The following is a 26,555-nucleotide window of genomic DNA, read 5'->3' as shown; positions in this document are numbered from 1 at the left end:
TTTGTTAGGTGTTTAAATAATCTCTTTATTGTTCCGTATGGCAATGTTGTGATGAAGAACAAGTAGTCTACTGTAATCAAAATAGATGACATTTAAGTTATGACGATCAAGTTAAGTACACAGAAGACATTGTTCGATTCGTTCAATTTCGAAGTCCGCTGTACAGTAGTTACCTTATTTATGACGTCATATGTACAGGCAGCTGCTCGTCATCTTCAAATCACGCATATAAAAATAGAATTTTACACAAAAGAAAAGTCCACTTTTGATTAAATTTGCGAGTGATTCCACATTTCTACTGTTTCGTTTTTTGAATTGATATTACGTCCAACGGGCGACTGGTAACTCTCTGTGTCTCTTAGTGTCGACTGCTAAAAGAGGCTCAATAATAATCACCTCTATGCCGAAAGTTAATAGTTGTATCTAGACCCCAGCGTTGATATAAAAACCGATAAAACAGCTCGTCGTTGATTCGGAGACGGATTATCAGAACCTGATGGAGTCTTTACCTAAAAACAACAAATCAAGGGCCGAAAATTGTAAATAAAATAAAATGTAGATTTTTAATCTCTTTTATCTGATTAGTAACAAGTTACGCTAGTTATTATTACAGTGCAGTGAATGCGTTCGATGAGAGCAGACAGCCAATCGTTGATCTAATCAAATCGCTTGAGTAAGATAATCGCGAATCATAAGCCCAATTTAGATTAATGGGTTTTGATAACCGGGTAGACCTGTTTATGTTGCCGGATAGAACCATTTTTAGGGATACAAATAGAAACGGACCATGACTGTTCAATATCTCCGACCACTGAAATTATTTATTCTCACGACTAGCCTGTATTCTGTTGTTGAAGACTATTTAGGCTTAATTATTGAACGCAAATACTCACGGTTTGTGTCAGGAGGTTTAACGGTTAAAGATGAAATGAGTCTCGTACTCGGCGTTTGCTGGCGTAGCAAATACGGCTGGGGCAGGCCCGTTTACTCCCCTCACTGCTGCTGTGGTCTGATATTGAGATAGCGTATTGCCAGATAGACGTAGCGGGGCATCCTGGGTATCCTAAACTTGTCGTAAAATTCAAGTATTAGTATAAGTCACATGTGGGCTCAGTGCTAAGTTATTTTAAAAGCGTCGTACCGATTAGATCTTTAGCGATATGATACAGGTAAAGTTAACTATATTTTATTTTCAGAAGTTGATGCATGCATCGTTTCGTTTCATCTTTAATGGTTTTAAATATCGTAGCCGTTTGAATGAACTAAGAAACGTTTGTAGTAACGGTCCATAGCTACAATCGCAAATCTCACCCGTATTGTCATGGATCTGTTCGGTGCGTTTTCAATGCTCCATCAATGACGGCTAATATTTTTTATTTTCAAGCGATTTTTCAAGAAGGGAACATGGACACCATCGTAACCCCCCTATAAATCATTGCCTGCGATGCGATTGGGATTACCGTTTATTAATTGTCCGACGAACCGCAACAGCTGCCTTGCGTTTCAAGAATGTCCATAGTATCTATATTTATACAAAGCTAACACGGGTCATTTGCACTGCGGACTAGGCGTCAGAAACTAGGTCTAAAGATCCATATCAGGGCAAACAATTTGTTCTCAGACAGCTAATAAGGACAACTCACTTGTGAGTACACAAGAGGGGCTCCATTGTACGACGCGTCAGTAGGGTTGCTTGAGGCAACACCAGGCTCATTAGACACAATTGCCGCGCGAAATCCAAGATGATCAGCCACCCAATGCACAATCCTATAGCGGCCGTCTGCTCCACGGAAACCGTATGAGCCTCGGCGTTCACCAGCCGCATTACCCGATTCTCGGCGGAACTGTCCGCCACCGAGGCCATCGTCAATGTCGTAGCCGAAATTGAAGTTGCCACGGCCCTACGTACGCAATTTGCGAACGTATCAATTGCGTACTTCGATTTATTGAGCATTCACATTTTTGCTGATACGCAATTAAATGCGGGTCTTATCTTGTTTCATATTGAAAACGTGAGTCTCATATAGTTGTTACCGATCTTAATAGACAGCATGCTTGTTAGTTTGGTCACAGTTTTATTGAGAGAAGCATTTTCAGTCGTAGAAACACGAATCGTAGTCCGTTCATTAATTCGGTTAGCCGTTTCACCTTGGCAGCGGGAATCCATATAAGAGAACATATCAATTCTCTGAGCTTCAATGACAAAAAGTAGATACGTAATCTGATATAAGGATTCAGAACTATGAAAGGCTGAAACTGACTCATTCTCTACTTACGCTCAAATGAATTAAACATCTTACAAGTAGTATAGCATCGTTTTTTTCTAAAACGAATAAAAATACCTGCTTTGATAAACTGCGCGATAAAAATAGAGTACAATGATTTTCAGCTCGAGTTATTAACAGGTACTAATTAGGACAATGGTTACACCTCACACCACGAATATTTTCAGCGTGAACTTCGTCTTCGCTTAAATGGTAATGTTTAATCGAATGAAGTTATAGCTGACGGCACATATACTGATCGACGTTACTTACGGAGGCTTTCTATGACTCGATATCTATCCTATTCCTAAACCGACCCTCGTCTTACCGGATTTTGAACAAAGACTCCTATACTATAGACAAATATATATACCAGTAGTTATATATATATTTTTTGATTTCAAATAAAATAATGATGATGACGCATTGGACCATTATTCACAGTAGACTTGTTCTTTCGCTTTTCGCTAAGAAACGTCCCCGGCTCAAAAGATTTATGGCGCGAAGTTGTAGCACTTGGTCGGACATGGCCAAGGCGCGCGACAAACTGATAAAGCCTGCGATCACGCCTCTCCTCCTTTTGATGATGCCGTCGGACAGATCACCTTTCCAGGCGATAGATATATATATAGATAACTAATATACTTGACGGCACCATCTGGGATCAAATACCAGTCTCTACAGGTGTTTCGACTAAAGCAAATAGCTATTTTTCAAGTATCTATGATTACTGCATTGTAATGGCGGTACTTACAAGTAACGTGTTTTTCTTAACTATTTGCAATGACGTAAACAATTCTAAATTATATCATACTGAAGTCTTTAGATAATGTCTCAAAAGGAGCCCAGTTTAGCTGATGCCAATTATCGGTTTCAACTTCGTACTAACCTGTTCAATGAGAGATCAGAAACTGGTTATTATTTTCTTTTTTCCAAAAAGCTGTTCACAATAATAACCTTCTTTAATCATAGGGATTATTCAATATTAACACTAAACCTACCGATTGCTAACCGATCCTTAAAAAACTTGGCGTTATAATAACTAGACCCAGATTTTCAGCGGTATGAAATTCGACGGCGACGTAATAACATTTAGATACATAAACTTCTAGAAAATTTTGCGAGAGTGACCGCTAGTAGTATGTTTATGTTTAATGTGTAGGTTTAATATTGATTTAGATGATTTAGGATTCTGCCGCATCAAAAACACAGTTGAGGTTACTTGAAACGCGTTTAATTTTCATATAAAATATCGTAATATCTTTTCGAGACTGATATGGTTGCGTTCACTTCTTAGTTCTCTATGCGGTACAGAAGGAATGGTTTTGTGGTGAAGACTTTCTGTCGCTGTGCATTTGTTGCTTAAGGCAGCATGAATGATACAGTAAGCAGTATATAGATAAACTAGAACCCTATCGATGTTGTCCATTTTTTAACTAGATACTGTGTTTTTTTTTTCGTCTTTCATAAAACTTCGCACGATTTTTATTGCGTAAACATGGCACCCGAAACAAAAGCATCAATCTGTGAATTATACTTTGTTTCTCATGTTTCCCTCCTTCTGCCACTTACTACAGCTATCAGTTCTTTATACGCTACTAAATGTGTGCTGTAGCGTTCTCAAGAAAACCGTCAAAGAAGGAGTTCGCCTTTAACATTGATGCTGATAAGAGATGCTTTAGCATCTTGTCATTGTTTCTGTCGTACGTTGTGTGAAGTCTATGCTGTTTTCGGTCTTTGTTAACTTTATTATGGGTCACTTTCGATAGAACCTATTTCTCATTTGAAGCAGAACAATTTTAGCCAGTGTCAGAATGAATCAGCAAAATGATCGCGAACTAGCTGATCTTCTTCGTTCTTCTCCTTCTTCTTTGCTTCTGAGCGCCAGCGACAAAAAACTGGTTCTTCTATTCAACGATAGGTGTTCGATGTTATGCGGTGACTGTGATGCCGACTCCCTGGCCGTGTGTTTTATCACGTGTGTGTCTATTTGCTGTTGTTCAACTTGACGTTTTGCTTTCTTTATTGATTTCGTTCGAAGTAAGAGATATAAGAAATAGATAGAGTAATGTCTATTTCAGCAAAACAATTATCGTTCCACTCTCCATTTGCGCTCTGGCCATACGATGCATACTCGATGTGTCTGTCGTCTCGACGTGTGGGAAATGGAGAATCGCACGAAGATTAATATTTTCTCGTGCATAGATTGTGTGTGATGAATATTGGGCTGGTCGAAGTATACCAAAGTCCAATAGGTGTTTGGCGTATTTCAGAAGAAATGAGATGATTTGGTCTCATAATTAACTTAGTATATATAATAGCATTCAATGAAAAGTGTCGTTATTATCACTGTTATTCAAATAACCTATTGAAGACAACGAAGCTGCACCATCATGTCATACGTACGTCTTCCGATCGGAAGTTCCTGGAGTGTGGAGTTCTATAATTGCTTTCATGAATCCGTGACGTATCCTGTGCCGTTACATGGCCAGGCCTCAATAACATGAGAAAAGCGTAGAGTATGACAGCCGACCACAGTATCGAATAACTCTGAAACACAGTTTGTAGCAGTAACATAGTTATTACCTAATAACATAGACCACTAGCCGTTGCCGCATAAGCTAGCTATTTAGAAATCCCTGCGAATAGTAAACATCTACATAAATTATATGTGTGATAATAGAGCGACAACGCTTTGAATTTTGTTTGTATAGCCAAATATCTACAAACTAATTAATGACTCCTCCGGGGTCGTTTCATTGTATCTAGTACTGTCTCATATCGATACGCGATTTTTCATCACCCTTTCTAGTTTCCGTTCATCCACATCTTTCATTTGTCTGGATTTATCGCTGTCTCATTCATATCTATCGACATTTCCACTGACATTTTGAAGCACTTCTATCGCCTTCTACTGAGACAAAACAACATACAACATAGACGTAGTTGTGGTTAGTTGTAGAAATTTGTTATCGTTGCATGGGTTATGTCTTTGGAATGTCAAAATGTAATGTTATATGGCTCTATTTCGAAATTCGCTTCCGTCAAAAGAGCATGTAAACGTCACTAACTAAACGTGAACAAAGGGTGTATTTATTATTTTGTAATAATCCTTATGGCTGTCGTACTAAAACGTTCCTCATAGACGTTTCTCTGAAGTCGATGGGAAACTTTTACTCTAATCATTCGTTCGTTCGTTCGTCGACGATCACAGTTTATGCTATTTTTGCAGGCAAGAGATTGCATGGGCTGATATCGTCGCAGAAGTCATCAACCGCATCTTTACATGGATGCGTGCCAAGCACGAACGGTCAATTCCAGCGCGTACAGCATCCTCATTTTCGACCGACAGATCTCTCCGGCAACTTCTCTAAATCTCGCCCTCTCTACCCCCTCCTTCCCTCTCCCAGCCGTCTCTTTTGGTATAGATTTAAGTAACTGGTAGGAAATCTGTCGTAAGACGTCTCCAAGACACACAATGTGTGGGTCCGAAGCAGAACGCAGGGGGACGAGCAGTCGGGGAATTATTCTTCACGAAATTTATCCACGAAACAGATATTATATTTCCTGGAGTAATCCCCGGATCAATTCAAGACTCCTGTCCCAAAAATATACTAAACCTACGTGCTGCTCCAATAAACAAGTCCTGTTGGTTTGTCATCACGAAACGCCTGTATTCGTTCAGCTTACATTATCATGTTGTCACGGCTGACATGAGTACATGTACGTTGGTTAGGTGATTCAGGTGAAAAATTTTTGGCTAAAGCTATTTTGTTTGTTATAAATAGGCTTTTTATGATGTAATCGACGTAAGCTATACAATAAACTGACTCCGTACAAAGTAGCCAATTTTCATGAACCGACGTTTAAGAGGCGCTCGAAGTTCACGGTGTTTTTAATTTTAGATTCATGATAATTTGTAATGGCTTTCTAAAAATTCACATACGAATCTAATTTTGCCGCTGGCGAATTTCACCAGTAAGTGAATTTTGTGGGCACCATAAAACCCAAACTGACTTTCTGTATTACAAATTTAGCAAACGGCGGAACGCATACCTGCTTTAACCTCTGCGTACTTGATCGCCTCGGGCAGGGAATTATTCGATCTTCACCAAATCCTGCCGCGTATTTTTCCATCAACGGAGTCTAAATTCTTCGGTGTCGAAGGAACCGCCCAACAATGAAATATTGATTGTACGAAGCGCTTTGTACGAACGCAAATTTAGCCCAACATTTCCCAACGAATTTTCTGGAGGTAGGTTTTGTCTAGTAAGCTGTGAGTAAGACTTTACAAGCAATGCGTATCGTTTCAGGTTGTTTAGGTTTGATACTAGGTGTACGCACACTTCGTTCTATAAGAACGGTTACACGTCTGAAGCAAACGGCGGCACTGAACATAAAACTCAAAAGATTTGTTATTCAGTCAATCGATTATATCTACCAATATTTGTAAACCTTGAAGCTTTTCGGCATCAAATTATTTCTTTTGTTTTTTTACATTGAGGATTTTTTGGGCTCCGTTAAACAGTGAGTGGCCTTTATTGGTCGTCGATTGCTACTGACGTAGCTATATGTTTACTGGATGCAGCTTTATAATGTACCTGAGGAACTGCGCAAAGTCTATTTTGTGGATTAAAGCGCACATATCATTGAACATATCTTCTCCAAATATGAAAAATTATCGTAGAGCATAGCGTATTAATAAAATGAGCATCTGAAATGTTCTGTGGCCGGTGCTCACGAACCCATGTAATAACGATACTTCCGATCTGTAGACTGCGCGAAGAGTATTCGAAACCAAAAAAGTACGATTTAATCTTCCTAGATAAGCGTTTATTCTAATATTAAATGTGTATAAGTTTGTATAGAAAACTAGAGGTGGATTGTCATCGGAAGAGTATTTACTAGAATTGGAAAGCAGTTTTCAAGGTAACACCAACAGTTTAGTACGTCAGTTTCATTATAATACACATATACTATTTATTATAACAATATTAATAGCAGAAATAATAAGTATGTAAATACTTACAAAAATACAAAAAATACAAAAATGAAAAAAACACGGAAAATAAAATATAATGTTATTTTAAATTAACTAATTTTTTAAAGATAATTCTTTTTTTAGTCAAATAGTCACAAAAGTATGACCAAAAAAAAATTCGTCTTTTTTTTTCTTTGTAAACTTTGGTTTTGGAATTGTTTCGAAATTTGGTAAACAGCTCTGTACGGGATATCTTTTCTCGGTTCACGTTCTTCAACCGACCTATTTGATCCTTTGACGATTTGGTTAGTCCACGCACAACTTCAAAAATACTCTGTTCTCTCTGCTATGGTTCACTCTTGCCTAAATACCGAACTCTCACGCTGAATTTCGCGGACTGCGTCTTATAAAAAATGTATAGATTCAGATTACTTAGATTTTTTAAATGACCAGTTGTCTAGCAAGCTAGAGAGTTCATTACGCCACTCAGGTCAATTGAAATTAGTAATTTTTCTAGTGGAATTGAAAAAGCGACTATAAGGATGAAATTTCGATATAAGGATGCGAATAAGGATCGATGTATATAATAGATATTTTAAGAGGAAAATTATTTGACCGAATAGATCCAGATCCGTATGATAGAAAACTTTGTTAGTATTGCAATATCTCAGATTAACAGATCACTATTTTATCTTGCAACTGATAGGTTCCAGTCAATTCATCACACACACAGAGAGTAGCCATTACTTGAGGTGGATTATGACTTCTACCGCAGTACTTCACTTATACAGCATATCTTTTACTGATAACCATCACAGGATCCGCACCGGAATTTTGACTCAGCCTTTTTATTTTTAGCTTCCAATGGCTCTAAGATGATGCGCTGTTTGTAAGCGATATACTGACAGAGTACTGCCGCAGCCGGAATTAATTTATTTAATCTTAAATAACCTTAGATACGGCAGATAAATAATGTTAGATAAATTATATAATACTTTGTTATTAAATTATATAATAATAGTACTTACAACAAGTTGCCACACCTATCCAAGATGGTTCTGCCAAAATGCCAAACAATACAAGATTAATGTTAAACAGCAAGGTAAAATTTGAAGGATCAACTCAATCCATTCACGGTAGGGTAAGGCGATGTGCCGTAGATGCATTTGCAGAATATGTCTTATTACATATACTATGATGCGAACAAGACTCTTTTGGATTAAGATTACGGGAAAAAACATATCCTATGATCAATTCTAGGTAAGAGGTAGTGAGAAACTCTAACGATACCACGAAAAACTATATAAGACACATCTGTTAACAGAAGTGTACATGCATCATATTCTGCCTTGCATTTGTCTGCTTTATAGAATGTATGTAATCACGTTTGCTTCCACTTACCTTCATCGTTGTGCCAGGTATAATCCTATCCCCTTATTGATGTTAGATAAGTTTAAGGCTTATCCTCTGAGTAGATGCAACCACAAAAAATCTTCAGTTTTTGTAAAGTAGGCGGAGTCCGTTGATAGTATAGGACTTGTCTGTTTTTACGCTTTTTGAAACACTGCACCTAAACTTAAACCGAAGGCTGGATTGCCGTTTTCGTTTGCCGCAAGTGCAGTATTCTAGCAGAACTGATTGAAGTGTGTAGCTTCGCAATGAATCGAGAAGGCCCCAATAGGACGAGGGCAAATTCGGCGCTGTGGGGTGGCTTCATCTTCCACTTCCACCCATAGCCGACAAAACCGTGAGACATTCATTGTGCCGTCGCCTCGTAGTAGATTGTACGAAAAGTCATCCCTCTTTCCCTGCGTACCAGTCTGTCTAAACAGAAAAGAAATGGTTCCCCACGTGATACACGGCAGTTCCGTACGAATCTCCTCTGCCCGCCGTAGCATACGAAAACAGTGTTTGCGAAGTTTGCACTGTACATCTTAGAATCGTCGCATAAATCAACATATACTGAAACATATACGTATGCAGTGAAGTGCTAACGTAGCTGCGATTGCGTCTGGGACAGGGGAACTCGAGACTGGCTATGGGAGCAAAAATGGGCTAGGAGAGCTGCGCAGATGGGTTGAATTTTTCAGTCTGTGAATACCGTTTTTGTTGCTATTAGGACTAGCCTACAGAAAAAAAAAACGGTCTCTGTAGTAACACAAAGATAATTTTGCTTTTATACTTTGAACCGTAAGCTCATTGTTAACAGCATGTCTACACATGAAAAGTTTTTTTTTTGCCAAACGGCCCAAGTTTACTTTAACGAAAATCAGAGGAATCGACTTTTTAAATAAGGAACAAACAATAGACCCACTGTAGCCCGCTCATTCTAGAACTACTAACTAGTTCAGCTACTCAGTAAAAGTGTATTTTGAAGCTGAGTTCAACTAATCTGCCATAGTCACGCCTTATCGCGTAGTTCCCGCAACAGTGGTTGGGTGTCAATGGATTTAAACACTTTCGCAGGCCAAACCCTGATCTGCTTATGCTGTTTGTACTATGTTTAAATGACTTTTTGAAGTGGATTAGACTTGCAAGTTCTCTGAAAAATGGTATTCCGGTTGTCGAAAAGATACCAAAAACATGCAAGAGGTATATATAACTAAAAAACAAGGTAAATTGAAATAAACCTTTTTACGTATAAAGCCCAACACTTCTCTAGATTTGTTTTTAGCGAATTCTGAGAAAGCTTATTCCGAATTTTGTCGAGATATTTTCTCAGGATAACCTAAATATTGAAAATAGATTTAGCAGGATGTTAACGAATGCAGAAGATACGACATTACAGCTCTACAAATTACCCACAGATTGATTATCAGGCCTATTCTTAGATCTTACTAAGCGCTTTCATTTCTTGACGGAGACAGAAACCTTAACGACAAACAGTTAATATAGACGTTATTGTTACGCAGTAAAATCTCGATAGTGACCTGCTTGAATTATTTTTGGGTTCGTAAAAAGAATATAGCGTTGATAAAGTAGGATTTCTGTGAAGTTTTACGCATTCAGGTCGTTTCCAGTGGAGCGAAACTTAAATCAAGAGATGAAAACGTAAAAGATGCATGTTTATTTGGGTTCACAAGATTGCCCTTATCGTTCGTCGGCCGTACCAAAAATTACTATTTCATATAATATGAACGAACATTAGGTTAGTTTCATTATCCGTTTGATTACCGTACATTTTTTGTCGGCGGTCCACATCATGAGGTGATTTTCTGTTGAACAAATCAGGTTACTGAACTGTTTTCTATCAGCGTTTACTATTGCTGCTTTCGAAATACGAAACCTCAATGATGACATAGGGTTTTATATACGCCTATTTCGAATCTGTTATAGGCACATATAGCGTTAACGCATATTCGTTGCGTAGGTGTTTAATAACCGATAGCAGATTATCACTCTATCGAAAGTCCACGAAGCGTTGAATCACAGAAATGTTTGTTGGCTACAAAGCAGAACGTCAAAATACAATAAAATTATTTCATATAATTCGCGGCTGACCATCTTGGCGGCGCTTCGTGTTCGTCACTGATAAAAGCCGAATCGAAACTTATTGGGTCAAAAAATTTAGAAAAAAAAAACCCTTTGACAGCGGGATAACAAATGAGCAGTCAAACATGCGCATCGTAAAGCATTACGCTTGACAATAGAAGCGGTAATAGAAGACGATGAATTTCAGCGTACTATGTTTTCGAAGAAAAACCTGTTTTCTAATCTTGAATTATCACTACCGACCTAAACTGAATCTTTATCCGATTCATGTAGTGAAAAGTGTTTACTATGAAGTGGACAGCGGACTGTAGAGTCAAGGTTGACTTTCTCTGCCTCGTTGTCGATATATCTACAATGTACTACTGCTACCTGTTCTAAGTGAGCATCACGCCTCTTCCGGTAATTGCTGCAGTCCAGCTTCGTTCATGTCGTGCGCATGACATTGGTGATGAACATCGGCATTCTCTAGTCCTATGTGCAGAATCCTGACTAGGTTGCAGGTTGTATGCCAGCCTGTTCAAGTAGTGAAGCTCGATTGCGGTGGACTCGTGATCATCCTCGTGCTGATTGACAGGTGCGGGCGCTGAAAGATGACATTGTGAAATGCAACGATGACAGGCTAGCGTGCTGGAGGTGAGGTTTGCATGTGTCATTTGCATGTGTTCCGACGGATCGGTATCCATTGAGCTGGGCTTGTCCATAATAGGCGTATTGGCTTTTGGGGAAGGCTGAGAGGTCTTCAAAAAAGGGCAGTCTGATACTACGGAGGACTCGTTTCTATCCAGTAAGCCAGTAAGGAAAGTGTTCTGGTCTTTTTCAGAAATTTCATATCTAACTGAAGGCGCAATCGATTGGGGCACTTGCTGTTGACCGTAGTTTTCCGCCATTTTTGTCCCACGGACAAGCCTTGCTGTTAGTACCACGGCAGTCGTTTGAGTAAACATTCGTCTGACATTGGATTTTTATACCTATGCAGTTCCTGTGAGGGTAATAATGGATCGAGCTGTAGCGTCGACAACAATGCTTTGTTTTATTTATTATTAGAAGTCCGAACAGGGCGCTAAGGTCGATCGAGAATACCACTATCGATTTAGTGAATTCGAGTTCACGATAACAATGTACATTGCTATAGACAGATATCGAATAACATTCCAAATGTTCTTGCAGTCGGACAAAAACACAAATCTTGGCTCAGGTATTCATTTATATTGTAAAATTATATTAACTTCCACTCTTTACAACAGCATAGGCCATTCCATAAATGCAATGGATATGATAAAAGACTAGCATAGCAATGAATCGAGCTAAGTTCGAACTTTTCGGACAATTCAATTCCAAATAAGTAGTTTTTATTTTTATGATCAACTGAAATATTATCGGGCATTCATTTCGTTTCGTGAAAGGTGTAATGATTCTCATAATTAATTTTTCTTACCCATCACTTTTAAATGGTATTCACAGAAAAAGTTAACTTGTAAGGTTCTGACGGCATATCGTTTACGCTCTAACCTATGCACTAACACGGAGTTCGAAGACTTTCTCGGACATTAGGCCGACATTAGGGGTTACATATATTTGTTGCACTTGGCGACCTTCGCAAAGACCAATAATAACTTTCATTTTTGGCCTAATAATCTGCGTATAGGTGAGGCCTTACGTTCAATCGACATCAGTTGCAACGAATCTATAACGAACGTTTTTCTTTGGTGTATGCTTCGGGAGAGCATCTAAGAGATCAGAAGATAAGTCTGTCGCACGTCTCCTAAATAATAGCGTCAATGTTTTTTATGTTCACCCAGGAATGTAGCCAACTGAACAAAACACTGTTGAATGTTTTTAGAGTGTTTCCAATACGTGTTTATAGTATAATAACAATAAAGAAATTGTTTATAGCGCATTGGTAATATAAGATTTAAGGATATCCAAAGGTTTGTCTGCACATTGAATCGCCTAAAATAAATCTCTCGTTAAAACCTTACTTATTTCGGACGTGGCTACACGAACTTTTGGCTCGTATGGAAGAGACATTACTACGACGTGTGTGTATTACATGCAGTATAAACTTTGGTTTCTACCTGGAGCCGCATTGCGTAAGACATTTTACATTGTAATTAGGGCTATTTTACGACAGAGTTTTTACATAATGTTGACAGAATTAACTAACAATTTATATCCTATGTATATGCTTTCAAATCTCTCTCATGAACTCTGATACAGAGCTGAGTGCTCGAACCTCGTCAGGGTGCCAAGCGAACGGTAAGCGGCAGGCATAAATACTATTACAGATTCGTCAGTCACCAACGTAATTTCAAACCTGGCAGAGTGGAAGTTATAGCTTCTGACGACGGGGCTACAAGGGAAAGAGATGTCCTAAATAATAAGACTGCGATTGTAAACGTTTGGGGGATGTTTACCCAAAACGCCAATCTCCTTCAGTCAACTTAACCGCAATAGAAACGGCGCCTGAGTAGTCAAACGAGTTGGTCAGTTTTCGTTCCGGTGAGGATTTATCAACCAGTATCAGATGATCGGGCATAAGAGGAGTTTAGTCCTACCATGCGTGACGCGTTGTGTATCGAAAGAAAATGAAATAGTACAAGTGTCGCATTAATCACAAGACCAAGTACTGCACAGGCTTGAGTAAACTCCTCGACAGCGGTCTGTATATCATGAGCTATCCTAGCATGCTCTATCCGATCGAAGCACCGAGATGTCATTCGCGTTAACGATAGTTCCATGGATGTCATCTTCTGAGATCTTAAACAGTTTACAATGAAGGATGAATATGTAAGGCCCTAGAACCAATACGTAAGCTGACTTTCTTACTTTTCAATGTTGTCCTCCTTCGTACTGCCACATTTCTTTCATATGTTTACCATTTCCATTTTATTAATGCCCATGTACTCGCCAGCCAGCTTCGACTTGATACGCCTGCTATTCTTTCTTCTCATTTAATTAAAGAGGTATTAGACCTAAAATTCGTGTTCTATAGCTACACATTCTTTAGGTGGTTCTCTTAATAAAGCAGTTTTAGGGGTACCTTTTATGCGCTCTCACGACGCACGTTATCTTACAAGACCCGTCTGGCGTTTACAGCAAAGGCTCCTTATTTCTCTACGCAAAACTTATGTTTTTTCTACTCTATTAAGTCGAAATTCATTATAGCTATAAGACTGATCGTCACGTTTTGTTGATGTTTAGCATAAAAGAAAAATATTATTTGGCATTTTCGCAAAATTCTGAAGTGACAATTCGAGTACCCGTCCTATTAACTAAGGACGGCTATAATCTAACGATAGCTTCTTCGGACTGACAATGCAATCCATCTATTTCTTATATAACCTCAAAAATTATCCGTATCTTCTGTCGACTGACTATGTCTCCACGAAGCGCATACAAAGTTCAATTCCGAACACTAGGACGACAAGACGTCCGCCGCCAAACAGTCCGCATCTTGTTGCGCCTAGCACGTGCACATAAACACATATATACCCTATAGATTAGTAGAAAACCAATTCACTGTAGTTTACACAGCAACAGCGCAGAGACCACGGTACCGCATCGATGTTATTACAGATATTAGGCAAACTGCTATGGTGGATTAGCCAGATGGAATTGTCCAAATGGATATAATTGTCTTCTTTTCTTAAGCTGGCTACGCTTGAGCTGCGGGGGAAAAACTGGCGAAGGGGGTAGGGAGCATTGGAATGACTAAAATTATACTGTGCCGTTTGGGTTCAGAAGGTTTTCGGCCATACTTTATCTTTAGGTAGAAGTCAAAAGATCGTTCACAAAACGAAGACGACTGCCACGAAAATGTTATTACTATATGTCTTGATAAACGGATGCATATGAAGATCTGTCTAATTGGCGCATTTACCTTAATTGTGGTTTACCTGACTTACTGAAGCATAATGATAATAATCGCAAACGGCTAGATCGTTCTTGTATCCGGTCAATGATCCGTTTCCATCGATCACCCAAGTGATGTCATTTTGCGACTAAGCTATATTATTGTTAACGAGGCCCCTGATTTAACACGATCGAAATTATATATTGTGTACCCTTACGTTGTCGTTTTTAACACTGAAATGTATCATCTTTTCTGCCATTGTCCCAACACGACTAAAGTTGACCTTTTCTCACCGCTAAAAATAACCGCGGTGCTTGCTGTGGAACCTGCTGTGCTCTAAAGACGCGATAATTACCGCTAGATGAGGGCGCATAATTATCCATATAATAATTATTATTATAATATCGGTATTATTATTATAATCTGTGTGTCAGGAAAAAAGCGATGTAGAGTAACCTAATGTAACGTAAACAAAACAATCTATCTGCAGGACCTACTTGCCAATTTGGCTAAATTACTAGAATCAGTAAAATATACAGCAGCGGGTCAATAGCTTTGCCCAAACGAGCCAATGAGTTTGGATTAACGCATTCAGATGCATACAAATAGTAATCATGTTACTACACTGGTTGACGAGGCCTTGACGTTTTATCCCTGAAAGACGTCCACAGATTGGCAAGACGGAACGCCGGCTAAAAATTATGGAGTTATTGGCAGGATTTTTTTCAAAGTGGGATTCAAATCATCATTTGTCCGACGCTATGGGACGTCGATCTTTAACAAAGATACGTGGTTGTGTACGATGATAGTAATAATTTATAATAACTTGTCTGAAACAATGCGAATTTTCGTTCACATTGCTAGTTAGCTGTGCTCGACCAAGGTATCTTCGTACATTGATATACAGTAAGTAACAGACTGGGCTTTTTCCTTCAGTGGGCACTTGTATAATCCTGATGGGCACAAAGGACACTATTGGTATGTTCCTGTTATTTAGCTAAACGGCTAAATTTAATACACTTAATCTCAAAATAACGATCCGCCATTTCGTTTATGGCTTGACGCCGTCAGGTTACTTGATACAGTTTTCTGGGCTCGATATCATCTGGAAAGTCTTAAAATATCCCGTTCCAATGTAAGTTCTACAGTGTTATGACTGTCATTGCAGAGCACTTACCTTTTTTGCTACCTTACTGTAGTATAGATTGTTTGCTTTAGTTAAATGATCAAATAATGCTTTTTCATGTTTACGTTCGGCATTGTTTTCCTCGTTGCTATCACAACGGCGCTCACCTCTATCACCTTTTGCCTTTTTAACAGAAGTATCATAGAAACTGATGCTCGAAGTTAAATATTGTCATATCGCTGGATACAACGGCTCGGCTGATACAGAAACGAGCGGCTGAAAATTGTCGATCGAGTTTCCGATGAACGAGACAGCAACCGGCATACAGTGAGTGACTGAATAGCACTGATGTACCGATAGCACATCGGCAGGACGAACAATGTATAGAAGAAGCAGGCAAAGAGTATATATATATATATGTATACTCTTTGTTCTGTACAGACAGCACATAGAACATTGACAATCATCACAAAGCCGTTATAAAAGTCAGCACCACATTACCCCATCGATAATGATCATGCGCCGCCGCGATTAGCGACAAACGGCATCGCCGCATCACGAAACAGCAGCAGCAATCCGAGACAGCTTTTACGTCTTTGAAGGTGGCTGGTGATGAGCGTGTTAGCAGAGGGCATAAACAATAACAGGGGCGACTGCCGGTAACACGGTTTGCTTATCGAAGTTATCAAATACCCAGAGGATGGCCCAGGGGTTCGATTCTCTGTTTACCTAACGCACAAAATTAACACGTATCATCTGACAAGTGATGTTTTACTATGATATAGTGCTCATACGCATATATATTGTATGCATATATATATATTGTCATATATAGTAGCCCTTCTTGGAGAGGCAATAGATATGAAACCGTGCCATGCTTAGATGCATTGTGTCAATTATAATCAATCATAATCAATGTCTCAGCCTATATTAATATTATTGCGAATATTTGTGGACTACGGCATATTATACACAAACAGACCTATCTGGGTTGTCTATAGGCAATTACGATTTCGTCTGATATATTGCATTTTTTGCGATTCATCTGTTTCTTAACAAGAACTTGAGAAACGGTGAAACTTGGGTCGTAAATTAGAACCTTCGTGTTGACGATCCGTTCTTTTTATTCTAAGTTGCTTACTCGATCTCAAACTTTTTCTTGTAGTTTTATGGCTAATATTTGTACGTCAGCCAAACGTTTCATTTCTCGGAAGCGCCCGGGTAATCGCCACAAAGTTTACGAACGGCAAGGAAACAGGCAACGAGTCTTAACTTGCAAATGATTTTCGCAGGGTTAGTGAACGATAACGGATCGATAACACGGCACATTTTTACTCGTATATCTGTACACTTATACCAAATAAAGATACATTCGATATCAACTAGTAGATTACAGGGTATATATCCTTCCAGTACGTCAAGAGTACGTAATGAGTCTTAGATTACGTTGTATAGAAACTGGGAATCTATCCGAATGAGTATCCCGCTTCATCTTCTAGTTTACATTTTTAGTCGTATGCTTATTCTGTGCACGCAAATAAAGGCCAATTTTTACCTAAGAATCAAACGTTTTACTCAATTTCTTTCATTGCAAACCTTTCCTTTCCATAGGTGAGGCTGTTCTGGCAACATCGACTGTTAAGTCATTGCGGTGCTAACCATTTATTCAACGGTGTTTTTATGCAAATTTGTTTCGTATGCCTGACAGATACAAAATAATTGTAAGCTCTTATACGTGGTACACGGATGCTTCTAGCTTCCAACACAAAAAGACTCGGACTGACTATAGCTATTTTAGCTTTATGAGCAAGACGGCAGTCCAACGAATGAGCTACTGCATTTCATCTGGTTTTCAAGTTTGAATCATGTTTAGCGGGTTCGGCAACCTTCGTATGTTCGGGTCGGCCTCCATTCAAATTCGTATTTAGAACGATGTGTCCTAAATATTGCGTTTTTTCGCTCGTATAATTCATTTGGTTGCAGTCCATATAAACTTATGCTTTAAACAGACATTCTTTCAAATAATAACCAGACACGAATCGAATCCCTTGTCAAGCATCAAAAAACCAGTCAATAGATTGTATCTAACCATCTAAAGGACTTCTATTTAATATATTTTGAACTGCAAGGGGACGCGCGTACATTCCGTGGCCATTATAAATAACGAGGAATGACCGATTTTTCAAAATCAGCGCAGGACACATACATTCTGCACGTAATCTCCAATGTCATCCGTTTGTGGCGCGATATCTGTTTGGCAAATATCCCATTAATATGCATAATCATGCTAGTAAACAGTGCCGCTAAAGGTCATATTTTGAATATTTAATAGTGAAGAGAGGGGCAACAGTCGCTGACTGAATCCCAAGTGATGTAGTCAACTGTATGTAAAAAATTTAATTGGGCTCGTTTGCCCATGCCATCTCCGCTCTGCAATGAACGAATGACCTATAAAGTGCATTTGTTAGGTAGGATACTCTACACTTCAGCCACACTTGACCTAATCACTAAGTACGTAGAACTGATTTATATAAACTATCAAGGAATAAGGCCTCCTGAATAGTGTTAATAGATATTATTTACAACTTAAAAGTTTAGAACACTGTAGAGCATTAGGCTGTGCCTAGTCATTTTTATAACGTATTAGACTGATTCAAGCTGTAGCACAGCGGTTTGCTAAAATTTTTCCTTCTGACATAGTCCACCACACGACAAAATGGCACCATGACAAATTTATTTAAAATAATATCAGTCTGATAAAATATTATTTATATTTTCCATGATGAAGTTGACTAACGCCATGAAACAGACGCTTACAGCTTTACCTATAGCTGATAGGCTCCAGCGCCGGCTACATATCGATATTATCGACGATCTTTGGGACTAATTCTGAGTATATGTATTATTCGTAGAAAACGCAACGACGTTAATGTAGGCTAAATAACGTGCCTACACGTTATGACACAATCATTAACAGCAGACGCCAAGATTACTAGGATGGCGGTTAAATTTGAATTCGCTGATACCAGATTCATAGATGCCAAGTATCTATCTAAGCGTTCAAGCAGGCAGTTTGTCATACGCATAAACGGTAGTACCTTATATCGACTATGTCCTTTATGTATGTATGTATGTATTACTACCGTAGATACATACTTGAAAAATTTAATTATCATGTCGAAAACATACGATATTTCGAAAGGTTCGTACAGCACAAACTCGAAATTGCATGAACGCACTCGAAACGCATTAACATTGCAAGAACGCGATCTTGTAATCATATGGGTGCAAATATCATTACTCTTTTTCAGTTGCCTTCGAACAGGCGCATATCTACTGTGGGTGATAACATAGTATTTGCCTGTTTATCTTTTAAGGACACATTGCGATCTGAGCTTAACTCCGGACATAGATAGGCCTCGTTTTATGCTTGGAGCCAGCCGTCTGATGGAATATCTAACGGCGACACGGTTCATAGAAGCCGAGATGCATATTTATTAGCTTTTATTATTCGCTGTGAAATGCGATCTGAATATTTGTGCAGAAATGATTATGGCACGTATGTCTCAGACTTACAATGCCGCGTGGTCATTATCTGATGAGCAAAGTATCTAGGTCCGGCACCATTAGAACAGAAAGTGGTCAAAATTATATTAAACAATTACAAAACGCTAGTTTCATGATCCTGGGATTTTTGTTAGCTGTTTTCAAGGGCTAACATTGAGGTCTCTCAAACAATTTCGTATAATTATTTTCAAATGCCTAGTAACAGAAATATATTAAAGGCAAAGGTCTTAGAAGGCCGTCGTCAAAAACGGCAAGATTTGCTTTGTGCTTCATAGAACTACGTCACCTTTGTTTATTCAGTACTTGATTTAATAGAGAGGATTACAGTCATTCATGTCGTGTCCAAACTGTTGCATTATTATTATTATTATTATTAAAAGTATGTCGTTATGTCAGTGTTACAGTGTATTTAGAAGTACTGCTAGTAAAACCAATTGTATAAGTAGTGTGAATATCTATCGTAACGCAGCAGGAGCTTCTGATTTATTTATAAAAGGAAAATCGGCAATTTTCATTATTGTCCTAATGATCAACTAATACAAGCCGACAATCGGCATGCTTCATTATTAATTCATTCTCTAATTTAGAATATCGAATCGTTTACACGATTAGGGCTACTTTAAGTATGTGGCAATGGTAGCCATGATCATGGGACCATTGCGACCAGAAAGAAATATACAATACAGGTTTGCATTGCTTTTATTACTCTTAAGTCACAACATCATTTGAAAGCGTACATCTCGTTGGCGTTAACACAAATATTGATATGGTATAAGTTAATAGCAAAAAAAAAGAAACATGCACTTGGAAAATTATTTTTGTAGAACAGGCAAATCCAAACCTCAAAAGTCTGCTTTGAATGTGTTGTCACGGGCCGGGAAACATTCAGAAGCGTCGGAAGCCTGCAGTGCCATGTGTGGCTAAGTAGTACCGTCTTGTCTAAAAGTATTCGCTCGCTCGTTATGCGTACAGATAATAAAAACAAAAACTGCAATGCAGAAATAAACACCATAAATAAATGTTCTTATAAACATCAATACCTATCTGCCGTTTTCACGTTTTTTTTTTCATTTTCTCAAACGCCTGCCACTAAGGGAAAATAATGACTTGATCTGAAATACGGTCCAGCTGCATGATAACTTGATTTGCGCAGATTAATTGTCCGCGCGCCATAAAATCGAATGTCTTCAGTCTTCTTCTGCCACTACTATGTGCCCTTATATCGTTGCTGCGTAAATTGTGTGAAATTACGCGTTGTTCATCAATTGCACAGCAGTGGCGAAGCAGGTACGACGCGAAAATAAAGCAAATAAGAAGAATTTCTCTATTATTCTATCTTTGTTGTCAGTATATTTATATTACATGTATGCATTTTTGCGTCTGACAGAGACGATAAAAGTGAAACTTGTTTCGATTACTTCAGTACGCTGCCTTGCTAATATTTGATACATTTACGCTTTATTAATTAGAGATAATCGAACTACAGCTTTGGCGTATCAGTGGACGACTAGATCTCATAATTGTTAGTTAATCAGTTGAAGATTTCCCTAAAAGCAGATGTACTAAAAAATATAACTTTAAGCGGAATGTTGTATTATTATCTAGTTTCAATGATTTCATTATTTAAGCATTTTTTACATAATTCAAAATTGAATTTTTGACAGTTATTTTGCGTGCAGCCGAACTGCTTCGGACTCTTCCGGCCGATCATTTTCAGCATGAGTTGATTTAGTGAGCTTGCTTATTGCCTAAATGCGAGTGATACTTCAAGATGCAGAGAAGCTGGTGCCGCAAGCAAATGCTAGCTCATTGTTAAAAAGTAGGAAAAAAAAAGAGACATTTTTACTCTGGAACGTACCTGTTGTAGGGCAAAGTATCTCTACACGTATTATCCATTTTATACCATGTTTCAACACTATCAAGAAAGGATAGACTGGCGTAGAGCGTTGTTGCAACACTGTAGGCAAATGGGTCTCCGTTTGGCCAATGCCTACGAGGGGTTATTTAGGGCTAAAAGCACGAAAATAAAAAAAAAACGAAGAAACATTTGAAGTGATGTCATTGATATTTATTTGTGACATATTTTGAACGATTTCAAAATTCTGTCATGCTAACTAATTGAATCAGGGTCGAACGATGCTTTCGTCTGAGATCGTATTGAATTAAAATTTGTCGCGTTCTGTCTACTAAACGAAAAAATGCACAAACAAAAAGTGTGCACGTAACGACAAGTGGCATTATCTTACGGGAGTTAGAGATATTCGCCCCTGCCTTAATTTTTCCTATCCACTGCTAAATTTAGAGAGCAAACGAAAATGTATGCTTCGTGTTGAGCAGTACGGTCTGAAGTCCATACAGAATATTAAATGTAAGTAGAACACTGCTGACGGCGAGGTAACGCGACGTCACAGGAGTATAACACAATTTTCCAAATGTTTACAGAAATGTTCTCCATTTTGCAACCTATGTGTGGTATGGTGGGTTACCCGAATGGCTATCGCAAGCAGTGCTGGGCTCCTTAGCCTGTAATAATTCGGAATGCGTATTTAACCAAAGCTTCTTGTCCTTTTTGAAACAGGGTTAATCAACTTTGTTGAAAAACAGATCCCACAGTACTAGCTTTATGCCAAAGGGCCTAACGCGTATTCAAAGTTTTATTTACTACTGATTCCAATAATCGAGATACTCATTGTGATATTATACTGACAGACAAAACTTTTAAATAGAATCAATAGTTTTCTATATAGAAATGTTCCATAGTAACTTCTCCGTCGGTACAACAATGCATACAGAAAGTGCTTATTTACTAGATCGAATTCTCCCGGACCTCTAGGCTGTTCTCCGGGGTTGTATGGATCTCGTATATATTCAATAATATAGAGTTTGCTTTCGGCGGCTATAGACCTTGTGGCAGCAGGACGGCAACCTTACACTGTGTACAGGTCACTTGCCTGTTGATTTCATGTGAAATAGGTTCTGCAAATATCGACGTTGTTTCCATCCAAGTTAGGCCTAGGAAGTATTATAACTACAAGCAGCTGCACTGATCGGACGAACAGCATCGTACTGTTAGGGGTAACTGGTCCAACGGCCGTCAATGATTATAGCCTTATAGACACATCGACACATCACTGCTTTTAGTCATATCGCTACATGGATAACAATATGAAATATGGCAATCTGTACATTAATTCGAATATGAGTGAACTAGTCACACACAAAGATAAGACGAAATAGTTTGGTCTTACAGGCTAGTTAATTACGTCCCTCTCTGTATGTATCTCTTGTAAGCAGTGGCCATAGAACACTGGATCGTCATCTTCGAGCATCTTCATGTAGATGTTGCCCCTTCGGCATCATAGTGTATAGACACACGAAAGATGCAGAGACGGTTCATTTGAACGCGTTAATCGATCACTGTTGAGATCAGCGGATAGCAAAACTGCAATTCAAATGCTATCGACCGACAGCACCAGAGGGGATCAGCCACAAAAAGCATGCGAAAGACGTTACGATTCGATCAAAAAACGCCCATTTTTCTGAGAAGTTATTTGTAGAACTCCATCTATGTTTAAAAATCTATTAATCAACTGCTTTTATTCTTCTTAAAACTATTTTCAGTGTTATTAAAGTGATAAAAATAATATAGCTATGGCGCAAACATTCATTAGGAGCGCAATGTTTTGCAGTCAGCTAAGTGTCGGAATGCCCCACGTGGCGGTCACACAAACCTCACAGCATAACGTAAGCAGAAATATTTTCTGTTCTCTATTTAGAAAATATAGCAAACATACGCAATAAATAGCAGAAAATACCGAGAATTATCAACTAAAGTAGCAACACCGGTTCGACGTTTGTTGAACCTAAAATCATTTGACGCCATATCGGTAGTTCGTAAAAGGGAAAGGATTAAATGCCCCGATTGAGGATTTGTTCGAAAATTCGTACTTTTCGAAAAAGCCGGCTGGAAAAAGAAAAACGCGATTCAGTTTTCTGCTTCTGCATGAGACGAATAAAATTAAAAATTACGTTAACCTTGACTATAATCAACATTGCGTTAAGCATATGACAAACGTATTTATCGAAAACTCTCTTATCTCTTGTCTGGCCGTAATCCTATCTAATAGAAAACGGTAGATCTACACTATAACTGTATGAGTTCAGTAAAATACTATTATCATTAGGATAGTTTTTTAAAGGAACTGTAGCAACTGAGGTAGTTCAGGAGATCTTTTCCAGTGTCCTAAAAATCTACATGGCAGCACAAGTTGCTACCTTTGGAGTAAACGTTTTTCGTTATCCCTTACAGCTGCTTCCCGGACTGTAGAAGCTTTATGACGATAAAACAAATGGAGGATCATTGCGAATTGTGATCACTGACAAAGGTACCATTCAGACCACGGTCAGCATAAGTTAAAGCAACAAATAATATAACCAGAACAAATTCGAAGACTCATTTGGTAAATATTTACTGATCCCAAATGATGTTCATCCAGTACCATACTAATGCACTCAGACTTTACGGGATGCTTGTACAATTCAGCGGAGTGTATCTTTTGCCATATGCCCCGTCCTTTGAAAAATATTGAAAGCTCACACGGGATAAATCTGATGGGCTTCATTTACAATAAATAGTAATAATAACTTTGTTGACACAGGATAATAGATCATAGTTTTTGTTGTTATTACTATTATTTTACTGTACGATGAACTACTATTCTAAATTTTCATTTCGGGTAACTTTGACCTAAATAGTCGATTATTGACATATGAATCAGAAATGATAATGTAATTGTCGTAAAATTTATTAGGTCATAGCAAGTTCTTATCATATCCGGCGAATGCGGAAAATAACAGCCTACCGGCCCAGCCACACCGATGTTCCGAGACCATCGGTGTGGCTGGGCCGGTGGCTTTTTGCAAGCTAAGAAAACGAAACGACGGGATCGCGCTACGTCGGTTACGTAGTCTCAGCTGCTGCATCGTGGGCTAGGCACGCACATGAGCAGACAGTAAAAAGCGGCGAAAACGCTTCTCCCACTTATCTCTTCATTGACAATTGTAGGGCAGTATCGCATGCACGAGGGTAATCGCTCGAAATTGTCGAACAATAACGCTACCGATTTCATGTTGCAAATGAAGTAACAACAAGAGCGCGTTCTTTGGTATTATAACCCTATATGTTTCGAGTTTTCCTTCCGGTATCGCCGTTTGGCGTACCGTAAGGCTGGCTTCCACCGCGAAGCGAAACTCTGTCTGTGCTGGGATTCGAACCTATACCACAACGTCCCCTAAGATTACCAGGCAGATACTTTAAGTTATGGACTTCGTGTTAATATCCACAGTAGTTGGACCTACGCCAACCGCTTTCGCGTAGTGAAACTTGAAAGACTAAATATTGACAATAATGAGAGGAGCTTAATTTTCGACAAATATACTGCATGTACCGTACGAGGTCTAGAGTACTCAGCTATAATAAATCGACTGCGTGTTCCCTGTATTTGTCTCTGAGAAGGTTCCTATTAAAACATATGTATTGGACTGTCAAATATTCGGAGCTCAACTTTTGGTAGATGTCAACGTTGACACCTTTAAAAAGGCTGATTTTAGTGCCAAAAATGGGAGTTACGTATCAACTTGTATTGGACAACCTAAATATCGCAACTATGCTTTACTTGCGCGTGTTGTCATTTAGTAAAGCATAATTTTCGGAACATAAACGGGTCCAATATTTTGTGCGTCATTGTAGCGGAGGCTAACGACACCTGGTCTGACAGTGTGATCCGTCACTGATTATATTACATTGCACTTGTCAGACTGCTATTAAAAATGAAGGCAGTTGATACCTATCTGGAATGTTTCGCTTGTATCACTATTAAGCAAAAGCGAATTTTCGTTTCTCAGTAACTGTTTGAACGATAGATATTTGATGATGCTTCATTTAGACGTAGAGTTGAACGACACGACTGGGAAAAAGCAGTATCGTACGAATATTGATGATGACGCCATTCAAGTGTTCCCATTTAATCATCTTTAAAGAGTCGGGAATATTCTACCCGCAAGCATTGGCAATCGAGTTTCTCCTTATTCTGTCCGCACATCGTAGGTTTTCTAACATTAGATATTCAATATATATATATATAGAAAGATAACGTCGTCGTCACTGATTTCCTATTACCAGACTCATTAAATAACTAGGCTAACGGATACACTAAACCTTTCTCGTACAGGCGAGCAAACGCAAATGTTTGCCCATTAGTTGTTCATTTTTCGCTGTAGTGCTGCCTTACCTCAGAATTTCGTATATTGGTCCTATGGGTTACTTCTCGTTTAGGTTTCACGTCCGCTGTCGCCGTTTGGCATTGTTCTATCAGACGGATGCCTGGTTGACTGGCTCCCAGCAGAAGAGGTACTGTCTGTCTATAGCCAGGCTTGTGGTTATTTTTCCCAATAGGCTTACAGCGTTATCGGAACAAACATCTGTATTTTCGTTCAACTATCGGACTGTGCAACAGCTTCTTCTATGCGCTTGATCAGCATCGTCATGTGCGTCCACGCGTCGTTGTTACCTGCCTCATAATCAAGAAGCATACATGACGATGACTATTCTGCGATGGACGTCACTGATCTCTTTTAAGTAGGCGCCTATCTTGCGCCAATATGGGTTTAGTTGGTCCGTCTTGAGTAATAATAAAAAAAGGTTTGCGGAAACAAGGTTTATAGCTACAACAGATGTTTTCAGGATCAGGTCCTGCTGGTATTCAATTAATCAAAATGCTTTATTTGGACAGTCGAAATCGTACGTGCCGATAGTAGGAGTCCCACTTACGCGTAGGAGGGTTTCCTGACTGTCAACATACGTGTGTGAGTTTATAACTTTACATAATGGTAAATAGAAATAAGTGCTCTCAATGACGTATTCGTTATGTGACAATGCAGAAATGCCCAAATTGTCATTTCATAGCGTTAAGGCGCGTAAGTTCCGAACGAAGACATACGCAACTTATGACTTGATCAGTAATTTGCTTCCGATCCTATGAAGAGTACCAAAATGAACCGAATATTCACAGTACTAAGATGACTCCACACTGTAATTGGTATGCCCAAATATATAATTATAATCCGAATTAAGTCAATTAGTCGAATTACAGTAACATCGTACAATAAAACGGATTAGAAAATTTGATAGGGCTGAAAATCAGGACGACATATTCTTCATTTGATATGTGGTCCCCAATTCTGTTTTACATTCTGCTGGTGGTTGTATGGTGA

General features: G+C 38.7%; 2 protein-coding genes and 1 long non-coding RNA gene across 6 annotated transcripts; 1 reads left to right on the top strand and 2 right to left on the bottom strand.

The window, feature by feature from the left end:
- Positions 1 to 25,815, bottom strand: LOC111271030 (cuticle protein 14). Of its 4 annotated transcripts, none has more exons than XM_086972743.1 (5): positions 25,574 to 25,815; positions 4,671 to 4,814; positions 1,644 to 1,901; positions 894 to 1,063; positions 1 to 509 (listed from the first exon to the last, which is right to left on the bottom strand). In XM_086972743.1, the coding sequence occupies exons 2-4, from the start codon at positions 4,767 to 4,769 to the stop codon at positions 911 to 913; spliced, it is 510 nt and encodes a 169-aa protein (XP_086828869.1). In that variant the 5' UTR covers positions 4,770 to 4,814; positions 25,574 to 25,815; the 3' UTR covers positions 1 to 509; positions 894 to 910. The 4 variants fall into 4 exon arrangements, with proteins under 4 accessions (XP_086828869.1, XP_022707284.1, XP_086828870.1 ...); XM_022851549.2 differs by lacking the exon at positions 25,574 to 25,815 and adding an exon at positions 8,647 to 8,985; XM_086972744.1 differs by lacking the exon at positions 25,574 to 25,815 and adding an exon at positions 8,274 to 8,292.
- On the top strand, positions 3,492 to 7,276 carry LOC147752047 (uncharacterized). Its single transcript, XM_086972745.1, has 2 exons — positions 3,492 to 4,242; positions 5,497 to 7,276. The coding sequence occupies exons 1-2, from the start codon at positions 4,079 to 4,081 to the stop codon at positions 5,636 to 5,638; spliced, it is 306 nt and encodes a 101-aa protein (XP_086828871.1). The 5' UTR covers positions 3,492 to 4,078; the 3' UTR covers positions 5,639 to 7,276.
- LOC111271028 (uncharacterized) lies at positions 10,298 to 13,491 on the bottom strand. Its single transcript, XR_002686611.2, has 2 exons — positions 11,107 to 13,491; positions 10,298 to 10,690 (listed from the first exon to the last, which is right to left on the bottom strand). It is a non-coding gene; the product is annotated as an uncharacterized LOC111271028 (long non-coding RNA).
- Positions 25,816 to 26,555: the final 740 nt, after the last annotated feature.

This window comes from Varroa jacobsoni, unplaced genomic scaffold (assembly GCF_002532875.2).
Source record: "Varroa jacobsoni isolate VJ856 unplaced genomic scaffold, vjacob_1.0 contig00287, whole genome shotgun sequence".
Taxonomy (NCBI): domain Eukaryota; kingdom Metazoa; phylum Arthropoda; class Arachnida; order Mesostigmata; family Varroidae; genus Varroa; species Varroa jacobsoni.
The sequence above is the reverse complement of the archived record's forward strand: the minus strand, read 5'-3'. Positions and strand labels throughout refer to the sequence as shown.